The sequence below is a fragment of the Cimex lectularius genome, unplaced genomic scaffold (assembly GCF_000648675.2).
Source record: "Cimex lectularius strain Harlan isolate CLEC.00 unplaced genomic scaffold, Clec_2.1 scaffold5, whole genome shotgun sequence".
In the NCBI taxonomy this organism is placed as follows: Eukaryota; Metazoa; Arthropoda; class Insecta; order Hemiptera; family Cimicidae; genus Cimex; species Cimex lectularius.
In genome coordinates, this window is record NW_019392993.1 from 2,879,398 (window position 1) to 2,902,166 (window position 22,769).

At 35.7% G+C, this 22,769-nt stretch overlaps 3 protein-coding genes across 5 annotated transcripts; all 3 read left to right on the top strand.

Moving 5' to 3' along the window:
• The first annotated feature begins 882 nt into the window (after nucleotides 1–882).
• Nucleotides 883–9,726, top strand: LOC106666247. Its single transcript, XM_014393311.2, has 3 exons — nucleotides 883–1,129; nucleotides 8,469–8,645; nucleotides 8,750–9,726. Exons 1-3 carry the CDS (start codon nucleotides 1,085–1,087, stop codon nucleotides 8,921–8,923), a joined length of 396 nt encoding a protein of 131 aa, XP_014248797.1. The 5' UTR covers nucleotides 883–1,084; the 3' UTR covers nucleotides 8,924–9,726.
• Nucleotides 9,727–10,934: 1,208 nt separating this feature from the next.
• LOC106666273 (NADH dehydrogenase [ubiquinone] 1 alpha subcomplex subunit 9, mitochondrial-like) lies at nucleotides 10,935–14,205 on the top strand. Its single transcript, XM_014393354.2, has 2 exons — nucleotides 10,935–12,489; nucleotides 13,317–14,205. Exons 1-2 carry the CDS (start codon nucleotides 11,816–11,818, stop codon nucleotides 14,188–14,190), a joined length of 1,548 nt encoding a protein of 515 aa, XP_014248840.2. The 5' UTR covers nucleotides 10,935–11,815; the 3' UTR covers nucleotides 14,191–14,205.
• Nucleotides 14,206–16,839: 2,634 nt separating this feature from the next.
• On the top strand, nucleotides 16,840–22,423 carry LOC106666252. 3 transcript variants are annotated; one of them, XM_014393319.2, is made up of 6 exons: nucleotides 16,841–17,003; nucleotides 18,147–18,188; nucleotides 18,737–18,801; nucleotides 21,405–21,596; nucleotides 21,661–21,820; nucleotides 21,885–22,423. In XM_014393319.2, the coding sequence occupies exons 3-6, from the start codon at nucleotides 18,775–18,777 to the stop codon at nucleotides 22,229–22,231; spliced, it is 726 nt and encodes a 241-aa protein (XP_014248805.1). In that variant the 5' UTR covers nucleotides 16,841–17,003; nucleotides 18,147–18,188; nucleotides 18,737–18,774; the 3' UTR covers nucleotides 22,232–22,423. The 3 variants fall into 3 exon arrangements, with proteins under 3 accessions (XP_014248804.1, XP_014248805.1, XP_014248807.1); XM_014393318.2 differs by lacking the exon at nucleotides 18,737–18,801 and having other exon boundaries at nucleotides 16,840–17,003; XM_014393321.2 differs by lacking the exons at nucleotides 18,147–18,188; nucleotides 18,737–18,801.
• Nucleotides 22,424–22,769: the final 346 nt, after the last annotated feature.

Consider the following 22,769-nt stretch of genomic DNA (forward strand, 5'->3'; position numbering starts at 1 on the left):
CTCGTGACAATGACTTTTTTATCTCAACCAATACCTTTCATAAATATTAATTAATTGAAAAACTATTATTATTGTTGTACCCTTAAAATGTATATTATTTATTTCACGTGCGCATGTTTCTAGTTAGTAGTTCAGCCTCTTGTTTTCTATGAGAAGCTTTAATATTCTGGGTATTAGTTTCTCCAAGAGTAAATCTCAAGGTTCAAAATAATAACATATCACTACTAAAATTTCTTAGCAAAATGAAGTAAGTTCTTTTATGAAGGAGGGCTTAAGAACCTATTAAAAAGTTGGGTGTCCCGGATACAAAAATGTATATCATCCTGCCCTCTGAGTAAAAAACAACAAGACGACATTTAGGAAGAATAAATTTTAAAATTGTACTTACTTATTTATTAAATTTCATTAATTGTGTTTATTTTTTGGAAGGTAATTGATCTAACTAAGCTAACTTTACGGATTTTCGATTTTAGCACGTCTAGCGCAATTAATTGCATTATTGTTTTGTGAATAGAACAGTGTATAAATAGTACAGTTAGTGTCAATGGAAAAATAAATATGAGAAACTTTTTTGTAATTTAATGAAATTATTGAAAGATTACAAGAAGTTATCGATAAAATTCCATTCAACCTCTAGATCAATAAATAATTTAATTAATACCAAGTTTTAACAATAATACGACGTAATTTCCTTTAAATCACTCAATTACAAACTTTTTTTTGTTAAATAGGTACATCGAAAGTCATTGTTGACATATTATTCTTATCGCTTTTTCATTTGTCCCCCTACAGAACGGTACTGGCACAAATGAATTGATAAAAAGACACGTAATATATTGAATATCTATTCTGAATCACGTTAATAGAGAGGTCTATGGGTTGTTGACTATAATGATCCGGATTAACTTTGAGAACAGGACGCAGCAGATCTGGAAGAGGGGGAGAAGGAAAGATTGACGCCCCTTCTTCAGATTCGATTAGTTGATATATACTGGGCATAGTTCTCCTACAACTCCGTCCACAAACTGTAGTTACCACGAGAAACGAGAGTTGAACTATTCTGAGCCGTATTTCACAGCAAGCAATGAAGGCATCGAAGAACGACAGCCAAGGTTCCATCCTGCAAACAGTAAGTCTTTCCTCTTTATTTTTTGTTTTTAATTAAATGCGGTATCAACTATCGACACTCGTTCATTTCCTTTTTTTTTAGTGTATTTTAATTTATGATTTATACTTTTTAAACATGTTTAAAAAATTGTGATGATAAAACATTAAAAGAACATCGATAGTTATTAAGTTCATTTCTATAGTTTTGGATTTTTTAGAAAAACATTTAATACATATGAAAAGCATTTTATTTTATATTATTAAGTGTTTGACAATACACAAGTATTATTTGATAATGTATTGTGTATAATTTGTAGTTACTTAAAATTAAGTGCGAGCAAAGAATAAGCCTCTACTCATAATTAATCTTAACTACGATAATTATTTAAAAGGATTGATGAGAAAAAACTCAAATAAGATTTAATTATCTATCCATCACTGTAATTTGGACGTACCGAACATTACGGTAAATCTGTCAGACCAACCCCGCGAGAATAGGCAGAGCAATATGGTTGATAACGACCAAAATTGTATATTTATAACCTCACAGATTACAAGATCAAAATCAAATCAAAAAATACAGAAGAGTTTGAAAATTATTCACCCCTTCCAATTAAAATCTTTTAAATAATTTTTGTTATTTTCTACTAACTCGTTCTTGATTGTCCTGTGTTCGTTGATAGATAAGATAAATAAAAGTTTTTTGTGGACGTGATTTTTAACAAACATTGTTTTCTCGCCAAAACTATTTCAAAAAATCACATACATAGTTACACCGTGTCTTGAGGGTTTTTTCCAACCCTGTGTGTGTGTGTTTGTATGTTCATACAATACTTTCTGGTCTATGCAGCATATAATTACTTACTTTCGTACATTTTTATGAATTGATGAGAAAAATTAAATAATTATCCATTAATTTCATTTAATAATATTCCATACACAGGACTTGAAATTTGGTCGATACAGTTTATTTTGACCATTGACCTCGCTGGGTTGGTATGACATATGCGATGTCGACGACCAGATCACAAGTTCATTACCACACAGGCCACACGGAGAAATATCACAAAATAACAGAAGTTTTATCATTATTACATAAACACTACTCCTTACACTCCCTCAAATAACAATCTGTCAAATAGTTGTGAGGTTATTTTATATCAATTCTTTCTTGATTGACCTGTGTTCGTTCAATATTGATTTTTGATCTATGCAACATATAATTAATTGTGTTATGTTCTTATGGGTATTTAACAATTATTTATTCATTATTGTTTATAATAATTACAGATTGGTTTTGACATGATGCACCCCTTTAAATAATAATCTGCTAAATATTTTTTGTTTTATTTTCTACCAATTCTTGCTTTTTGTCCTGTGTTCATACTATATGTGCTTTTTTTCTTTTTTTTTATATCTAGGCAATATATAATTAATTAGTCCTGAATTTTTGAAAATGTATATAAAGACCTGAGTACAATCTCGTACCGAATTGTTAATTGATGTGTTGAGTTTTGGTCTCGATTTTGCTTTCTTTTGACTTCCTAGTTTCGAATATAAATTTAGTTTTAAATTAAAAAATTAAATTCCAACAAGAAGAAAATTACAAATAAGATACACTGAGGAATATCGAGAAAACTAGGATAGTATGAATACTAACCAGACTATCAGTTTTATCTTGCTGCTGTTTTATTTGTACTTGTGTTAGTTATTTGTGCTATTTTATCTACAATTATCGAGACCCTGAAGTACAGAGAGTAGTAATAGGATAAAGAAAATAGAGAATCGGTTACCGTTCTAATTGGTTTGATCAAAACTTGGCTGGACAAACCGGAAAAGAAATTAGTAGAAATAAAACGCGATAAAGACAAGAAAATAAGCGCAAAATAGAGGGCGATAGCCAACTGCAGACCCTAAAATTAATAAACAAAAATAAAAATTAACGTATATGTGGGGAGCGTCGGTGGTCTCGGTGGTTAAGGCGTTGACATGACGTTCGTCACTATAAGTTACCGGGTTCGAATCCAGCGGCTTGCATTCGAACATACTTACAAATGGGCTTGGCATCAACAACAACACACCTCTTGCGAACCGCGTAAAAAAAGCTATTTATACAAAACTACGATAACCTAGACGGCCTAAACTTCTGTTAAAAGAAATCCGCAAAAAAAGCCTTCATGTTCAAAGATTGGGGAAAAATTAAATGTTTTACAATTAATTAAGGTTTTCAGTTGAGATAAAAAAGACAATGGCACGAGCGGGATTCGAACCCACGATCTTCGGCTTGATACGCCGCTGCTCTACCACTTGAGCTATCGTGACCTCGATCCACTCGGACATCAACTTCCTATCTCAACCCCACCTTATGAGTTTTCCCTCCTTTTTGCCATTTTTCAAATGTCGTGTAATCGGTTTGGATTCTCGACGACAATAAATGAAATGGCCACGGAGAGCTTTAGTGAAGTGTACTTCATATTAATTCGTTAAATTCACTAATTTCGTGGTCCGCTTGACCAATTAATATCTTACAATTAATTATGGTTTTCAGTCACGATAGCTCAAGTGGTAGAGCAGCGGCGTATCAAGCCGAAGATCGTGAGTTCGAATCCCGCTCGTGACAGTGACTTTTTTATCTCAACTGAAAACCTTAATTAATTGTAAGATATTAATTGGTCAAGCGGACCACGAAATTAGTAAATTGAGTAAATGTTTTATTTGATATCCTTCTCCTTGACATGTCTAAAAAACAAGTTAGAAATTAATGTAGTTTTGAATAAAATGGTTTTTTTTTTATAAATAGGAATAAAAAATTAGCCCAGAAGTGATAAGAAATACGATAGCTGTATATGTCTTGTACATTTTGACAAAATCATTACTCTTTGTTTAAGAATGGCACCATCTTTTGGTACACAGATGAATCTAGAACACAAGAAGGTACAGGGGTAGGAGTATTCGGTCCTGGAACCAAATACTCAGAACCCATGAGAAAATACACCAGTATATTCCAAGCTGTGGTTCACGCAATCGAGAGATGTACTCAGTTCAACTTGACTAAAGGGTACAAAAACAAGGGCAAATCATGTCAGATAGCCAAGCAGCCATCAAAGCACTAAGCTCAAATATCATTAGTTCAAAGATGGTGTTGAACTGCAAAACCAAATTAAAAACATTAGGTACGCAGAACAAAGTCAGCCTCTGCTGGGTCCCAGGACACATGGGAGTAGAAGGCAACAGCAAAGCGGACACCCTTGCAAGAAAAGGGACTGCTGCACCGTTGATAGGACCCGAACCCATCTGTGGCATATGAACCCTCAGACAGAAGGACAAAAAGAAAACTGAAGGAATTATGGAATTCACTCACTGGACAATCCAAGAATCTCCTAACAAATTGCGGAAGAAAAGAAATTACAGAATTTGTAACAGCAGGAATAAACTGTGAATCGTAACAGGATTCTTAACAGGACACTGCAAGCTAAATGGACACTTAAAGAAGATTGGAATAATCCAAGACGGCACATGCAAATTCTGCAAAGAGGCAGAGGAGATACCAACGCATCTTCTAACAAACTCTGGTGCTACACTTGCCCGCAAGAGGAAGTGTTTTGGGATGTACAGTATGACCATAGAAGAGATTCAACCTCTGAAACCGACCCACTAATCAAGTTCCTTGATGAAATAGGACTCACCGGTGTGCTTTAGGCAGAGAACGGTGGATACAGTAGCTCTTAAAGGACGCAGTATATTGTACCCCGACTAATACATCTACATCTACTCTGGGTTTCAATAGTGAAAAAAATTACAATAGAAATTTTAACATACAAAGATCAACACATTTTAAATTAAAATTGTTAATTAAGAAAATTAAGCAAATTAATTTTTTATGGTGTCATTATATCAATAAATTATCCTCGTCGAAAAACCATGGGAAATAAGTCGCATTTCCTTTTTTCCTAATCTTTGTATGCACAACTGCTACACTATCAGACAAATTCTACAATCTCTGACGCAAAGAAGTGAGAAAACAAAAACTAGTATTGATGCGTGGAAACTAGTTGTATCCGCTTTGGTGGAAAGATATTGAGAGTTCAGTCAAAAAGAAAATTTTTATTTTAACTCCATTATATTTCGTTGTCCGATTACCAAATACCTTCTTTCAATTAATTAATCTTTTTATGTAAGGTATTGGTTGAAATGAAAAGGTTAGTGTCACGAGCGGGATTCGAACCAACGACCTTCGGTTAAATACGCCGCTGCTCCGACCACTTTAGCTATCGTGACAATCGTAAAGTTGTTAGAGCAGCGGCGTATTTAGCCGAAGGTCGTGGGTTCGAATCCAGCTCTTGGCACTAACTTTTTCATTCCAACCAAGACCTTACATAAAAAGATTAATTAATTTATTTTAACGCAGATACTTTTAAGATAATTGCAAAAGCTTTTATTATACCAATAATAATACTATAATACTACTATGTTAAAATCAATATGAATAATTTAAGATTTTTATCGACGGCCTTTCGCCCGTTATCACCTGTGACGCGATTAATTTAAAAACGTGTGTTTCGTAAGAAGTTAGATAAATTTAGAAAACCCAGTTTAATAATAGAACTATCGTCTATTTCGATTGACGAAAAAACATCCTGATATGATTTATCCGAGTATTAATATATTTGTTTTGATTCACACTATTAATAGCGTTATTTTCCCAATCCAACAAGGCCTAAGTTTTATCTTATAATCTCAATCTTAAAATTAATATTATCTTATAAATTATTTAACTTATTTGTCCTTTATGGGCCAGTTAAAGAGAAAAAAAGCTACTTTGTACCTTGGTACTTTTTAAAACCACTGGGCTAATGTAACTAAGGCTGTGAACGAATATTATGCAATATTCCTTTGAACCTCGACCAAAATGTTTGATTAATTATTGAGAAATAGTGCTCCGTTAAAAATTCGGCTGGTCGGAAAATACCAATTTGGCATCGGTACTATTTCCTTCGGAGGTTGATAAAAAGACAATCAGACAAAAGAACGCCCAGACTATACCGTTGACAGTGGACCTACCAAAGATGATAGGTTGATATAGCAGGATAGGTAGAAAGAGGTAGAATAGATAGAAAAAAACCTAACCTTTAAATAATTTTTCTAAAACTTTTTTTCTTCCGAACAATAACCCACGGCAAAGTTTGGTATGCCTTCAGCCAGTTGTAGTTCGTTCGTGAAGTTTATGCATGTTCCCTTTCTGTATTTATCAGTACATGATACATCTAGTATTTCATGACGTTAACTGCTAATAATATGATAGCTTCCAGTCCTTAAGGGAAATATTTAGCGATATCATTGTATACAATCAATTTTTTTCTTTAGCCCTCCTCCTTCCCTGCTGTGCCAGAGGTCTCCCTCATGCAGGCAGACCCGCCACTCTCTAAACCTATATTGAAGGGGTATAATTTGTATTCTATGTGTAAATTGATTTTTGAGGAATTAGGGGACTTAATAAAAACAAGAATTTAGTTGAAAGCCAAATGAGTACACGCCTTTTTTTTTTTTTGTTCCTTACTGTTGTGCCTATCTTTAACTTGTGTTATATTAAATAAATAAATACGAGATAAAGATATCTAACAAATATTTACCGACAATAACATGACTAATGGAAGAAAACATCCCGAATTCCGTGTCGTTAGCATAACTTTCATGAACCCCGCTCAATCCGGGGCACAAGCTTATGGAATATTACATATTTTTTCGTTGTCAGCGAGCTTTCAGTGGCCAATTTAGGAAAATTCGCTTATTAGCGGCTCTCTGTGGTTTTTGTAATATACAATCTGATTCTCATACTGCAGAGTTGACAGGCGAAATCTGTGCAAGCATGACCCGAAGTTGCCATGGACTTGATCCAAAAAGATGACGTTCGCTTTTTTATTTCCGGGGAGAAGAAGTAGTTCTGCCTTTGCCATAGATCCACCAATTCTGCCACGTGTCGAGAATCCATTTTCCCTTGTGAATTTGGACGTTGACTAGCCTGTTTCACTGCCTGATCGATATCTGGCCCCTTTTTTCTCATCCAGGGTCGTTACCATTATGAAGTGCAAACCGATGGGTGGAGTTTCGGCTATGTCGTTTTATATTGTTTGTTTTTGTTCGGTACGCTTTCGTCGTATTCAGCAAAGCTAGCATCCAAGGCCCAATCAATACTTCAATGTCAATGGTATGCAACGAAACACTTAATACTGGTAGATGTCCAAGTTCGCTGCCTATCAAAATATTATGGCACAGATCTCTCTAATTTTGCGTTCGGGATATGAAAGTGGTAAAGTGGTTTTATATAGGAAATCAGTTTTATTGCACAGCACACAGTTTTCATGCGTGGGAGGAAGATTGTCGACTGGTCCTTAGTTCTTGAAGGCGGTGGATTGCTGGGCCCTCTTCTGTCACGAACTCCTCGAGAAGTATCCGGACTCAGGTGGCTAGAGTCATGGTATCTTACTCTCCTTCCATCTGGATCAGGTTCAGACTCTAACCCAGATTCTGACTCACGGCCTCTGTACTGACTATATTTCAACTGATACTGAACTGAGTCTTCATCTGACTTCCACTGACTCACAATTTCTGTATTGGCTCCGTCCCATCTGTCCCTGACTCACGGTCTCTGCACTGACACCATCTCAGTTGCAACAATTTATAGTTTCTCTGCTACATCAATAATTTTTTTCCAACAGATTATCCTTTTTTTCCAAGTGATACGAAATAAGTTTCTTGTTAAGAGTGTTAGAAAAAAGTTGGGCTTGCAACTGCACTTAATTTTCAAGTAACTATTATCTTATGTACTTTTCCTTTCATTTTATCTAATAAAATCGTGCAAAGGTGATCACTTTATTGGGTCCGCCTAGTCTTGCTGAAACCTAGCTCATGCAGGAGGATCACGGACCCCGTAAAGTTATCAAATATCGATTGGTACAACACACGTTCACTTCCTCGGAGACTAACAACTTTATATATAAAGTTCATATTATTTTTATTCTGGGTACACTTGGGTATCAAAGGGTTTTAAGTTTGCCTAAAAGCCAACTAGATGTTAACTATAGCGATATGTTCTTGTTTGGTCATCAATGAATGATTTGTAGGAGGAACGTCTCAGGTTCAGAAGAACCATTCAGACTAATAATTTAAACCTGGATTTTCGCCCGCCTCGGATCGGAGTATTCAGAACCTGGATTCTCCGTGCTTTCAAGAGCGAATTTCCAGAACGTTGTAGACGCAGGTAGGGCCAGTTCAGGCGTTTTTCTCACCGCCACTGGAAAGCGAGGATCTAGAGCTCAAAGAGCAATTTCACTTTCTAAACATTCTTTCTTCTTCTTTTACAGAAAAGATGCAGAGATCTGATGTTAATCTCTGCCTTGGGAGTGTTGGCGATTGGCTGCGGCACCCTGTACGGGCTAATGGAGCAGAACTGGGCGTTGATGTCGCCTACACGAGAAAGAGTCTTGTTCGTAGCGTGTCTGCTCGTCATATCCAGTTTCATTTTATGCTATTACATAATAGTGAGTATGCTCTCTCTCTCTCTCTCTCTCTCTCTCTCTCTCTCTCTCTCTCTCTCTCTCTCTCTCTCTTTCTTTCTAATTTATAGATGTTCTGTTATTTTCAGAAAGCCAGTCAACATAAGATGTTGGATGAGGAGACTGCCACCAACACTGAAATCGTCTGCCTCTTAATCGACAAACCGCCAAGTTACGAATCGATCGCTGAAACGCCTCCACCGTCGTACAAAGTCGCAATCGCCGAAATGTACATCGTTCCGTGTCACATCCAGCGATCTTAGAGGAAAAATCAACTTTCTGATTAAAATGCCAAATTGGGTGATACCGGAACAACAAATCCGGGCCAGAATTTTGAAACGCTTTCGATTTCTAATAATATTTTACCACGAGATTTAAACTAGTAAGAACCCGCATTTAACTAGTTATGTCTCCCGTAACATTATTTAAACTAAATATGTAAATGCGGCCTTACTAAGAAACTCTTAACGAATTGAGGTACAAAGGTTGTCATTTTTGTTAGAATTTCTATTGTGTATGAACAAAACGTATACCTCTTAACTTAGCTTTCGAAAAAAATCAGCGTCCGGATTAAATAACCATAATCTTGGTAAATGAGCTTTCTTCAAACACTTAATGTGCTAATAAGTTAATATATGTTTGGCTGGCATATGACTAGCGGAACCACAATGCAGAAGGCTCGCGGTTTATTTAGACGGTACCATGAAAAAAAATATACATGTTAAGATCAAAAAACTATGGAAACGTACCTGTTGAAACATGTTGTTACTACTACTTTGGTTTATGTGTATATTTGGTTTTCCTATCTACTGTATCTTCCAGTTTATTTATTTTTCTCTTCCTATACGTCTAAGTGTCGTTTATCTGAATACTTCGAAATGTAATTAATTAAACGTGTATTTAATGTATTGTTTCACTATGTATGTATTCATGATTTCAAATGACAAATACAATGCAAAAGTAATTAAGCTACGATAATTGTAATCTTGATATTCAAGTTAAAAATGTTTATTCGTTAAGTTTTAGAATTAAAAAAATGTTTATAACAAAGAATAAACGAGAAAAAGTATGATAATCTGACTATCATATTATCTGTAAACCCAATAATCTTCAGACAAAATCAATATTATAAATAGAAATATACCTATTTATTTAGCTTTTAAATCAATTTTATGAGGTACATAAGTATCATTTGACATATTAAAATCCGTTCCTTGGCAGAACCCCATAGATCTACTTCGCAGTGGTCATGGTAATATCTTGTATAGAGTTAGTTAATCTAAGAGAAACCAGCCAAAGATGGTACTCAACATATTAAGGGGCAAGATGGTCTGGAGGTCAACAAACGTTGTTTAAGGCGACGAGGTGGATTCTCGGCATGATAAAGTGGAAAGAGGGCTTGGGCAGTTCTGTAATGATGAATTGAGAGCTGTGTAGGGAACTTTTGGATCAGTTCGTTGACGAATTAAATGAGGTCGCAGTAAAGAGTTTTGTTGGAATGATTTTGACTGAAATAGAGTTAACTGAGTTTTGATGATTGCAACAGTCTTTGTTTGTTGTCTCTTAAGTGCTGTGCAGGGTATTTTCGTCGATCTGCTGTCTAGCTCCTAAGTATCCCACTTAAGTGGAAGTCGGTAGCTTCTTGTAATTGATGTAACATTGTTTTATCAGTGTAAATCTTCACTGGGTACATTTTTCCTAATTTGGTCTTCATCCACTTTATGCACCAGGCTTTGGTGATAAGCTCAAGGAATTCTTGGTTGTTGAAGGTTGCTTGGAAAGGTTTTACATACAACTTCATTGAATTAGATAGTAAGTAACAATGAGAATATACAGTTAATTCAAGAGTGAAAAAAACTACCGTTGGCAGTACTCCAGTAGCATTATCATATTGTCCATTTGATTATGACTAGTGTCAGTCACTTTCACTGTCGTTGTAAAGGATATCTCATGGCCATCGCCTCTTCAGTGGGCGAGAGAGGGATAAGAGAATTCGTCGGGCTGCGAGTTGTTGGATTTGAGGAATTATAGGATAGTTGATAGGGTGTTGTGAAGTTTGCGGTAACGGAAATGGATTGCATCTTGGGAAAAAAATAATATTTAAGTCTGTAGTGGTTGGACACAGAAAATGGAGCATCGAGGATTTTTTCTGAAAATTATAGATTTGGCAGTTTGGGGGGATATTTGGCTGAACCCCACACTTCCAGTCAGTGTCCATACCGGCTTACTAAGCAGCTGGTGTTGTAAAGCGGCTTTTTATTTGTGAGTCGTAAATTAGAATGTTTGTCATTAAGTCGTGAAAGTGCCATGTACAGTTTCATAACTTCTTGAGATTTTAGCCATGTATGGGGTCTTCGTCATAAATTTGCCGATGTACAGTCCTACATCGGACACCTTGTCCGAAGTTAAGAGGAAGAAGGAAAAACTAGAGGAGGGTTTTTCCCCGTAGTGTGAGTTCCTTTGAGAGTAAATGTCAGAAGCGGAGTTGCTAAAGAGGATTGCTGCATCGTCTGCAATAGTGAGTGTGGCGGTTCGAGGATGGGATGGGATATGAACACCTGGTAAAGCGTGGGGGCCAGAGTGCAACCCTGAAAAACTCTAACATGAATAAGGAAATATACAGAAAGGGGTTTGCCTTCAATTACTCAGAAAAACCGATTAATGAGGTAACTGAGCACTATCTGATATTAGATAGAGGGAAGGATGCCTCTTCCTATGCAGTAATAGTGCAAATGATGGTAACAAAAGTGTTAATTAAATAGACATTTTAGTATCATTGGAGTACTGCCAATGGGTATTTTCTCCACATATTTTTAACTGTATATCCATATATTTATGTCATTGTGACATGTTACCAAATTGAAAGAAGCTGTATTGCAGATTTTAAAAACATTAGGTGTTATTGTTTTGAGAACAAGGATGTGTTCCTCTTTTATTAAATGAAAAGATCCTTTGTGTTCGACTATCACCGCAGTGAAGCGTATGTTCACATGATGTCGTATGTGTTGCAGCTCATGTTGACTCGTCTAGACTCACTCGATTACAAACTGTGCTTTGAAATTAATGGTGTGAACATGTGTAAATTAACTTGTATTTAATAAAACATATGGCAAATCAAACAAACTTTACTTCAATATTTGTCGTGTATTTCATCAATGATGGGTGCAATGTCATTTTGTTTTACGAAACGTATCTACCGCCAGACAATGAATGGTATTGCGCGCGAAATGAGTTCCGAGAGCGCCGGTGAGTTCCACCCTCTCAAAAACCCAAAAATCCATGCTCTGAAAAAGGGTACCGGGGGCAGGTCCAGTTTCAGTGGCATGGTAGCGACAGTTTTCGGTGCTTCGGGCTTCCTCGGCCGCTACGTCTGCAACCGTCTCGGCAAAATCGGCACCCAGTTGATTATCCCATACGGCGGGACACACTACGATGTACGGAGACTCAAGCTGGTCGGCGACCTGGGCCAGGTGCTCTTCCAGCCGTTCCAGCTCGATGATTACGACTCCATCCTTAAGTGCGTCCAGTATTCGAATGTCGTCATCAACCTGATCGGCCGCGACTGGGAGACGAAAAACTTCAGCTACGATGATGTCCACGTCCAAGGTGCACGCTGTATCGCCGAAGCCTGCAAGGACGCCGGAGTGGAGACTTTCGTCCACGTCTCCGCGCTTAACGCAGCCGAAAAACTGAACGGCTACTTGATCAAAGGTGGTTCGCAATTCTTGCTCAGCAAATGGGAAGGAGAAAAAGAAGTTAAGCAAGTTTTCCCGGATGTCATCATTTTCCGTCCAGCTGATATTTACGGCCAAGAAGATAGATTCTTAAGGTATTGTATTTTTCAAATTACTACTAGACTACAAATAAATTAATAAATCGTATCACCTGATAATATCTACCAAAGTACCTTTTAACTTCAGAAAATATTTAATAACCTTATGCAGGAGTTTCACACTATTAAAAATCATTAGTTTTTTTATATTGTCTTTTTTATTACAGTTAATTCTACCATTGTTTAGCTGTTAGAATTATTAACCAGGGTTCTCAACAGAAGTCATATCAACCTTCGGGGTGTCAAATACAGGACTGCTGGATTTGAACCCGGAACCTTTACCTTACAGTAATAACCGTCGTGTCAAAGCCGACGCCCCATAAAGGAAAGATGAAAGTGCTAAAGGGAGAAACCCTTCGACTTCGATATGACAAAAATATTTACGTACTTTGATTGTACAGGCAAATTCGTCAGATCTTTTTCCACCAGAACTCCCAATCACTATGTTGTCTATCACCCTGTTCCGATTTTGGCGAGAAGAATTCTGTTTTATAGTTTGTGTTCAATGTCATATTGAGTGTGTTTATCGGCGTGAATTTATGGTTTGAAATGGCTTGATGATAGGCACTAAATGAGTAAACGGTTTTTTATATATGAAAGATTGTTTTAAGAATGAGTGAGAGTGAGAAAGAATTTTAGTACGTATGAGTATGAATTAAGTTAAAAATTGAATGAATATGGGCTAAATGACGTAGTTCTCAGTAACCTCATAGGTTAACTGCATTGGTGAGATCGGACAAGACCGAGGTTCACCCACAAATAACCTGAATAGGTGATTTTCACGGCTTGCCGTCCAATATAATATTTGAATTATTTTCTTTTAGGTATTTTTGCGGAAATTGGAGGCGTCAATTGAAATGGATGCCGCTTTACAAGAAAGGAGAGGCGACGGAAAAGCAGCCTGTATACGTGTGTGATGTTGCGGCGGGGATCGTCGCAGCGTGCCTTAACTGGAAAAGGGCGAAAGGAAACATCTATCAGGCCGTAGGTCCGAGCAGATACCTTCTTTCTGAGCTCATCGACTGGTTTTACCGTGTCACAAGAAAAAGCACTGAATGGGGTTTCTGCCGTTACGATATCGAAAAAGATCCTACGTTTAAACTGAAGGTGAACGGTATGCAGTACCTATCGTTCAATTGGCCCATCGGCAATATCTTATGGGATAAAATCGAACGGGAAGCCTACAGCGATGTTATCGATCCAAACTTGCCTACCCTCGAGGACCTGGGTGTCGTTCTGACACACATGGAAAATCAGGTGCCGTGGGAGTTAAAGCCGTACCGAGCGTATGCATATTACAATGAAGAGCTCGGAGAGTTCGAGGCGCCGGCCCCGCCGAAAAAAGTCAACGCAATCGGCGTAACAGAGAATCTTAAAGCAGAAGAGGCCGAAAACAGTGAAGATAGCGACAGTGATAATAGCGACGAGGAGAATGTCAGTGCGCTTACACGAACACAACGCAACAGTAAAAAATGCATCACACTTCAAGAAAGCAGAGAAAAAGCAAGTGTAAAGTCTGACAATAAAGCCAATAAATTATTGGACAGTATAAAAATATTAGCTGCTCTCAAAGCAAACCTGCTTAAGGGTGCAAAGCTCGAAGCCGTTTACAAAGCAATGCCGAAAGGTGCTGTTAAGAAATTATTCAGTCAAGTTAGAAAAATGTTTAAAAATATTAAAAAATCGAAGAAAAAATAAATAAAAATTAATTACTTAAAATCAATTTTTTACTTGACTTACTGATGTTGTCGATTTTTGAAATGAATAAAACTTAGATGGAAACTTTGATGTTGGGTTCGTAGTGTTTTTATACCACTTTTTTCCCTGTTTTGTATTATACATTAAGCATTGGCCCAAATTGATTGTGATAAATTCGTTCGTTGCTTAAAGTAAAATACGTCTATGTCTAAGGGTTTTTTGCGGTATCATGTTCCAATAGTACGGTGGCGTGAAATCTGACATATTCTACCAGAATAGACGTACCTGCGATAACGTCAACTTCAAATTATGATTGATTAGTTAACTTGATGTATTAAACAAAGTTTGGAAAATAACATAATTTCTTTATCTTTTAAATTGTGGTTTTTCCCCAATTCGTTACCTTGGAGAGATCTGTCCTGACTCACCGATCGTTTGTAAACTTTACCATTGGTTAGTTTGCTATTTATAAATGAAGATGACTCTGGAGTCTAAGAGGCGGGCATTTTATGTTCTCCGAGCACTGCAGCGTTTTGGCTTATTGTTCCTAGTTCCTTGGTTCAGTCAATCGACTCGATCCTTCTCCTAAGAGGTACTAGGTCATTGACTGTCATGGCTACAAAAATTCCGTTCCCTGCGTTTTCTTTGTATCCCAGGTCGTGTCCCCATTGAGCTGTTGCATAGATTTCGAAGATGATATAGGTTTCTTCTTCATGTGATGGAGATGTTTTTTCAGATGCCAGTGTCCAGTACATAGTCTCACGCCTCTGAATTTAGCTCTCTCTAACTAGTAACTGGCGTTTGCTAATATTGATGAGAGTGCTTTTATCATCATCAAGCTAAGAGTATCTTAAGAGTATATCACAAAAATCTGGGACGTCAAGAGATTGTTTATTTCTCCTTTTTCTCTTTTTTTTATCCAATCAGTGTTTGTTTTTGTCATCTCAAGTTCAGGGCCTAATGGTCTTGCAGATCCTACTCTCGCCAGTTTGTCTCTCCCTCGAATTACCCGAAATTCCATTTTGTCCTGGCTCCCAAAATATAAGATTGTTACGTTTTCCCAGATTTTGATGATTTTGGATGCATTCACTGACTACTTTAGATGTGACCTTTAACATGTGAATACTTTAATATCTGCTTGACTATCGGACTTTATGAGGGTTTTTTTTTAAGGTGTCATTGTAACCTTTTCTTATTTACAAAGTACCAGGTAAAAGCGTCTTATTTAAGTTATTGGGTTCGTAAGGTAAAATGTAATATGGTGAATGCTAACCAGGCTTTTTTTTCAATTGTGAGAAAGAGGACGAGAGAGATTGAGAAAGAAAGTGTGAGAGAGGGAAAAAGAGAGCATAAAACAAAGAAAGAGAAAGAAAAAGATCAAGAATGAGAGAGCGTGAAAGAGAGAGAGAGAGAGAGAGAGAGAGAGAGAGAAAGAGATAGTGAGAGAGAAAGGTAGATAGGTATATATATATATATATATATAGAGAGAGAGAGAGAGAGAGTTGAGAGAGACAGTGCATACTCACTATTGGAGGGAACGGTAGAGATTGAGAAAGAAAATGTGAAAGAAAGAAAAAGAAAGAAAGTGAGAGGGGGGTAAGAGAAAGAGATAAAGAATGTGAAAGCGTGAAAGAGAGAGATAGAGGGTGGAGAATTTAATCCAGGCATTTTCTTTTTCAACTGTAGAATCCTCTCGTATTCCTTTTTTTGATGATGAACGATGATGAATCTGATGAATCATAGAGAGAACATGAATGATAAAATGAGAGAGAAAAAGAGAAAAAAAATGAGAGTGCGTGAAAGAGAAAGATAGAGAATGAGCGTGAAAGAGAAAGAGAGAGAGAGAAAGAGAGAGAGAGAGAGAGAGAGAGAGAGAGAGAAAGAGAGAGAGAGAGAGAGAGAGCGAGAGAGAGTGATTGATGCGTTTATTTATACACGTCGAATTAGAATCCTGACCCTCCCTCTTTATATTCAACAAGTAAAGAGAGATGGAGAGAGAAATAGTGAGTGAACGTGTAGTGAGAAAGGAAAAAAAGAAAGGGAGATAGAGAGAGAAAAACAGTGAGTGAACCAGTAGGGGAAAAGGAAAGAAAGAAAGGGAGAGAGAGAGAAACAGTGAGTGAGCGTGTAGGGAGAAAGGAAATAAAGGGAGATTGAGAGAGAGAGAAAGAGAAACAATGAGTGAGCGTGTAGGGAGAAAGGAAATAAAGGGAGATTGAGAGAGAGAAACAGTGAGTGAGCGTGTAGGGAGAAAAGAAATAAAGAAAGGGAGATAGAGAGAGAAAAACAGTGAGTGAACGTGTTGGGAGAAAGGAAATAAAGAAAGGGAGATAGAGAGAGAGAGAAACAGTGAGTGAGCGTGTAGGGAGAAAAGAAAGAAAGAAAGGTAGATTGAGAGAGAGAGATAACGAGAGAGAGAGAGAGAGAGAGAGGGAGGGAGGGAGAAGAGCGAAAGAAAGAGTGAGAGGAAGCGTGAAATACAAAGAGAGGGAAAGGGAGAGCGTGAATGAACGAGAGAGATACAAAGTGAGAGAACGGGAAAGAGAAAGAGTGAGGGTGATGTAGAGATTTATCTTTGTCAAATGAAAAAGGTCTCAGGATATATAAGTGCCCCAATAAAGCGGATTTTATAAAACGCCCCGTTACTCATCGCCGACAAGCACATGTCATATTTTGATTTGGATTTTTATTACGCACTCTTGATTTTTGTTCAACAGCTACTGTTATCGTTTTATCAGTTCTCAAGTTCCTTGGTGAGAGTAACGTTGAACGCATGGTAGTGGTGAGATTAAATGTCGCATTGTCGCAACGACGTAAGTCAAACTTTACATACTGTATAGCAATATTATTATCAATTCAAGAAATTATATTTAAATAAGTATAACGAATTATACAAAACAAAAGAAAATTATATTATTATATTTGCAAGGATAATATATACATATAATTTTGTTTTCTACTTTTTTTCGGACTGGTTTTTGTGATGTACTTCAACTGGGATGTGCTGGAACTAATCGGGCCCATTTGCTTTTACTTGTTTTATCGAAATCGATCTTTTAAATAAAAAAAAGGAAAAAAATACACGGGTCTGATTAGTTCTAACACTTCCCAAATGAAGTAAATAATATATAAAGCATTTCAGTTGCGTGAACAGAGTTATAATTCACTAATATATTCATTTACATCAATTTTTGTGCAATGTTATTTGTTAGTTCGCAGAAGAAAAAAAATGCAAATATACATAGCTATCGATATGATATCTTACAATGTTTGCTTAAATTAATTAATCAATTATTACGTTGTTTTAGGTTGTGTAATACCAAAAACTGCTAAATGATATATCCACGGACGCCCTAAAGCGTCACGCCAACCATGTCTGCACTAATTGCATGAAATTAATTATGTTGGTTATTTAAAAAGAAAATCTTTATTGAATTCATTTAATCGGTAGTTTTTTCTATTTTGTTTTAAAAGTAAAGTTGCAATTATAAACCAGTTATGCAGTCAGTAACAGTTTCAAAAGTCATTCTAATATCCTAAAATATCAAAGATCAAGGTAACTTTGCACAAGCCTCGTCGTCTTCAATTATCAACAAAACCGATTAACTCCTAGAAATTTAATCAGAAATAAACAAGGATATGGCATTGGCAAAAAAAAAAAAATGTAAAAAAACATTAGATGTACTCTAAAATCAAACCAATCTGGTTTAAACCTGTAACGCTGGGGGGGGAGGCACTGGTATGATTTTATAGAGCAACCCAGCATGGTTAAAAATGTATAATTAACAAAAAAATTTAATAAAAATTGAACTAATCACTCGAATAAAAACAACAATAAAATTTATTCTTTCATATAAATTGACGACTTAACGCAATATTTGATATTAAAAACCTAATTCTCACAGATTTAAATATTATTCTATCAGAATCTCAATGCAAGGATCGTTTTGTTTTAGCGGAATTTTGGTCGTTTCTGGCTAAAGAAATTTAAAAAACATGTAAGTATACTCGTCACAGGTTTCTAAATAACGTTATTATTGAGTTTGACCACTATGTGTGATATTATATTTTATTTAATAACTTGTTGGATTTGTGAGGAGCGGTCAAGAATGAGGTAGTTTAAAAAATAACTTTTTCATTTTTTTGCCTACGTTTCGACCTTTATTCGGGTCTTCTTCAGAACCTGGGTGAATTACAAAACATGTTGATTGGAAAAAATACAATACAGTTGTAAGTATAAACTTTGAACCAAGTATTTCATACTCACGATTCACAACAATTTCATACAACACCAATATGCACGCCCAGAAAAGTACAATACTTTATGTGAGTAATACAAATCCAACAAATTATTAAGCAACTGGTCACTAAAAAAATATATATTAAAAAAACACATTTTATTTAATGATTATTTATTATTACAATAATTTTTTACACCTTGTTTATGATGGAACTAAAACCATCTATAGTTGGTCATCTTCAATCATGCTATTGTGCCTATCATCACATGATGATACACGATGACTAAACTACAGTCGATTTGCAGGTTTTAACACTATTTTTCAACCCACCATAGGAAATATAATGCACCACCTGCGTAATCGGACTCTGGTAAAATTTTCTATTTAAAACTAATATCTTGGTCAAAATTCTTGAGATTGAATGTATTTATTAGCGTGAATGTGTAGTGCGAGAGGATGTTGGAATAAAAAAGAAATTAAAAAACGAATTTATTGGTGAATACTGAAAAAAAATTAATTCAATTCAAAATTTAAAAAACATTTGTAGAGTTCAGAAAAAAAAAGCAAAAAGCATTAGGATGAATAACATAAAATTAGGTATTTGAAAATGTCTCCATCGAAACATTTCTCAGTAGTACTAGCATATTAATATAAGCTTTTTTTATCATGCTGCAATTGTAATTTTTGCTTCAAAAAAGTGGCTTTGGTGTAAGTTTTAGCCTTGATGTGGCCACAGTGAAAGAAGTCGAGAAATTCAAGATCTTTCAAAAAAGCTAGAGACTTGAAGTATACCCCATAAGTTCAATAATTTTGCCTTCAAATGTGATCCTCACTTAATTTGATGATAGTACATATTCATGTGCTGACACCCGTGGTGATGGAAAAAAATATTTTTAAAATGTCACTTCAATACAGTATGATTTTGACAATGTTTGACAAATTTCTTTTATTAATGCCTTTACGTTGCAAATTGAAATTGAATTCCTTCCTGTTTATGAAGATCCACAATCCAGATTATTGTGGTGCATTGTATTTCCTACGGTGTGTCTAAAAAAGCACCACTGGTTGCATCAAACAAAATGAGTAGTTGAAAAGGCAATTTTGAATTGAATTTTAAAAACATTAGAACAAGTTTGATTTATCTAAATAAAGAAAAATAAGTTATTCTGTGGCAATCAAATAATAATTTTAATTTTAGGTTAGGGGACCGCGGTAGCTGAGTGGTTAGCATGAGAGACTCTCGGCTCATAGACGCCACGGTCGTGGGTTCGATTCCCACCATCGCCTCTTGCCCTTTTTTCACGATAAACCCCCCCCCCCAAATATTAACATACATACATACAAGAATTCGTCACCATGGCTAAATATGCATAGATCATAAGGCAAAAAAAAAAACATTTAGGTTAATTATTTAACATATTATAATTTGTAATTTAATCGTTATTAATCATCATGTTTGCTTATCCTAGACCAGAGACACACTGTTCATGGTAGACCAGCCGTAAGATAGTATACCAAGAATATCACTAACGATCAAATTACAGATTGCCGCATAGACCAAAGGAGGAAATCTCACGATATTTTAATTTTTCTAATCTAATTTTATTAGATTTTAACTTTTAAAACCTTTATAAAGCAAATTAAGAACACTGTCATTATACAACTTTAAAAGGAAAATTCTTAGACATTAAATGATGGCGTTATTATTTCCTTTTCTGAACTAAAACAATCATTGATTATTTTATCTTCTTATTGGTCAATTCTCAGCATTAATGACTGGCCAAAGACTAAATTACAGGTCCATCACCCCACAGACCTCATATAGAAATCTCACAATTAATAAAATATCACCTTTTATACCTATTATATAACAAGCCTAATTGAGAGACAAATAGGTACTTAATATTCTGCCCTCGGCCCTCTCACACACTCGCACTAATGAATGCATTCCATCTCAACACACAAAACTATCAGTACTATATATAATAAAACAATCCTATGACCCTATTTCCGCCAAAAATTGGGAATTGGGACATGGAATACCCACTGTTGTTCTGAAGCACTATTCTCATAGTGGGTGGCAATCCTACATACTTTCTATATGAAGCCGAGGAATGGCATCCTTCAATTAAATGGGACACATCGATCAACCTTTCTCTACATGCCGGACATATACGTAGGCTTTGACCCGAAATTAAGGCTCCTTGTGCCATGGCCTATCTTTAATCGGGTGAAGATGATCCATTTTGTATGAGTAGGATCCAAGGCACACCTAAGAACAGTGCTCTTGACATGTGATAGCTTCTCTGCCGATCCAGTCCTTTGACACAGCCACTTTCTTTTAGTATTTTTGTTTGTTTTTTTGTTTTGTTTTTAAATGCATTTTTAGCAACAGAGGACTGGATCACAGTGGTCATGTCCAGAGAGGTTATCCCAACCTTAGCCGTCTCGTCCAACTTTTCATTACCCTACAGACCTATGTGTCCGGGAACCTAGACAACAACCACCTTTCTTTTTTCACGTGACATAATTGAAATGTGTTAAAATATCCTTGGTTTTGCTTCTCCATTTCACTAATTAACATTTCTGATACAATATACAATAATTTATTATTAGTTTTTAGTAAACTACACTAATGGAGTCCTGATTTGAGAAAAGTTATAGCTTTGAAATTTCTATGGAAATACATGTTAGTTTTTTCAGTAAATTCTTGTTTATCTTCAATAAAAATTTCGTGTTCAATTGCATAGATTCAAAACAAGAGGAAATTAGTTACAGCATATCAATTCAGCATAAATTAATTAATTTAATATAATATGTACACCACTGTATTGGGTTTTTCCTGCTTCATCGTACCATCAGATATGAGTATAAGATTGACCAACATAAACAATTAAACATGATTATAATGGTTTCAATAATAAGTAATGAGTTTTTATTTATTTTTTTATTTATTTATTTTTTTTTTTTAAGATTACTTGGTTTCCAAAACTAGCTGGCCTTTTAATAGCAACTATTTATTTTGTTGCTATCACACTAGTTCATGATTCACCTTATGTGTGGCTTAGTCTTACACTTGTTGTGATACTCTGTTTGACCACGTTCGCTTGCAGAAGTGACAAACCAATCCTTCGATTCAGCAGGCCTAGAGAAAGCAATGCTCAGGTTCTTTCCTTTTCTTTTCTTTTTTTTTTTTTTTTACCTGATTTTATGTTGTTTTTATTCACAGGAAGATGTTCCGCAAACACCACAAATTTGGACAACTGACGTACCACCAAGCTACTCATTCATCATGGAGAATCAGAGTATCGCACCTAGTGTGCTTCTAAGCCAGCCCGGGTCGCCAGGGACACCTCCGCCGACCTATGGATCCGTCTTTAAATTTCCAGGTAAATTTTCAAATTTTGGTTAAACAGATTATTCATTAACAGCCAAAACCGTGTTGAATTTCAGCACCAAATCAGATTATAAAAACAAAAGAGACCTCGATTACGTCACCTCTGATGCTGAGACAAGTACTGGGCAAGAACTTATTCCTGTCTGTATCGCGTCAGGTATCATTTGAGAACCAACTTGAAAAGGAGAACCCAATGCAAATCACAAGGCAAAATTCTGAAACATCTATAGGTGACGATATCTCTGGAATTATAATTGTCTGCAAGCCACAGAGGATGATGACATCCTCATTGAACTCGCAAAACCCTGCAATAAGTTCTACAAACGCACCTCACTCAGCTCCTCACAGTAATGAGTGTAGTGCGACTTCATCTGTTGAAACTAAGGAAAGTCAAAAAGATTGATTTTAATAGTTGAATCTTTAATTGAATTGAGTGATTAATTTTATTTTAACGACTATTTTAATTTAGTTATGTCAGTTTGTATTGTTTTCTACTTTTTGTAAATATAATTTTTTTAAGCGTGAATTTCATTTATATAATGACCACTGTAGTCAATAAAATTCATGACATATATCAATCGTGATGTTGAATTTATTTTTAGTTGGTTATTTCTTAGTTGACCCTCTTCATATCAAGAATTTAGCCTGCCTAGGTTAGCTGCACATCTACAGCACATACCAGCCAAGGTTAATGTTTTATTTTTGAGGTCATTTTACAGGTGAATAAAAAACATAATTATTAGGTTTCACCAAGCTTTCGGCGAATGTTCCTATGAGTGTCACTAGATTTTAAGCAAGACTATTTTATTTTATTTATTTAATTTTTTTTCAGTGTGTACATTCATTTCCACCTTCATTTAAAAAAAAAAAACATGTGCAATAAATTTAATTGTCTTAAAAAACTGGGTAAAGTACGTAATTTTATTCTTATAATGTATGTG

What these genes read in the sequence shown, in the direction of transcription:
- LOC106666247 (XM_014393311.2), top strand. Translation starts at nt 1,085, where the DNA reads ATGAAGGCATCGAAGAACGACAGCCAAGGTTCCATCCTGCAAACA. An exon ending in AAGGTTCCATCCTGCAAACA is followed by an intron (nt 1,130 to 8,468) that starts GTAAGTCTTTCC and finishes CTTCTTTTACAG; the next exon opens with AAAAGATGCAGAGATCTGAT. An exon ending in TTTTATGCTATTACATAATA is followed by an intron (nt 8,646 to 8,749) that starts GTGAGTATGCTC and finishes TGTTATTTTCAG; the next exon opens with AAAGCCAGTCAACATAAGAT.
- LOC106666273 (XM_014393354.2), top strand. Translation starts at nt 11,816, where the DNA reads ATGATGGGTGCAATGTCATTTTGTTTTACGAAACGTATCTACCGCCAG. An exon ending in CAAGAAGATAGATTCTTAAG is followed by an intron (nt 12,490 to 13,316) that starts GTATTGTATTTT and finishes ATTTTCTTTTAG; the next exon opens with GTATTTTTGCGGAAATTGGA.
- LOC106666252 (XM_014393318.2), top strand. Translation starts at nt 16,983, where the DNA reads ATGTCGCATTGTCGCAACGAC. An exon ending in TGTCGCATTGTCGCAACGAC is followed by an intron (nt 17,004 to 18,146) that starts GTAAGTCAAACT and finishes GTTTTGTTTTAG; the next exon opens with CGGAATTTTGGTCGTTTCTG. An exon ending in ATCCGTCTTTAAATTTCCAG is followed by an intron (nt 21,821 to 21,884) that starts GTAAATTTTCAA and finishes GTTGAATTTCAG; the next exon opens with CACCAAATCAGATTATAAAA.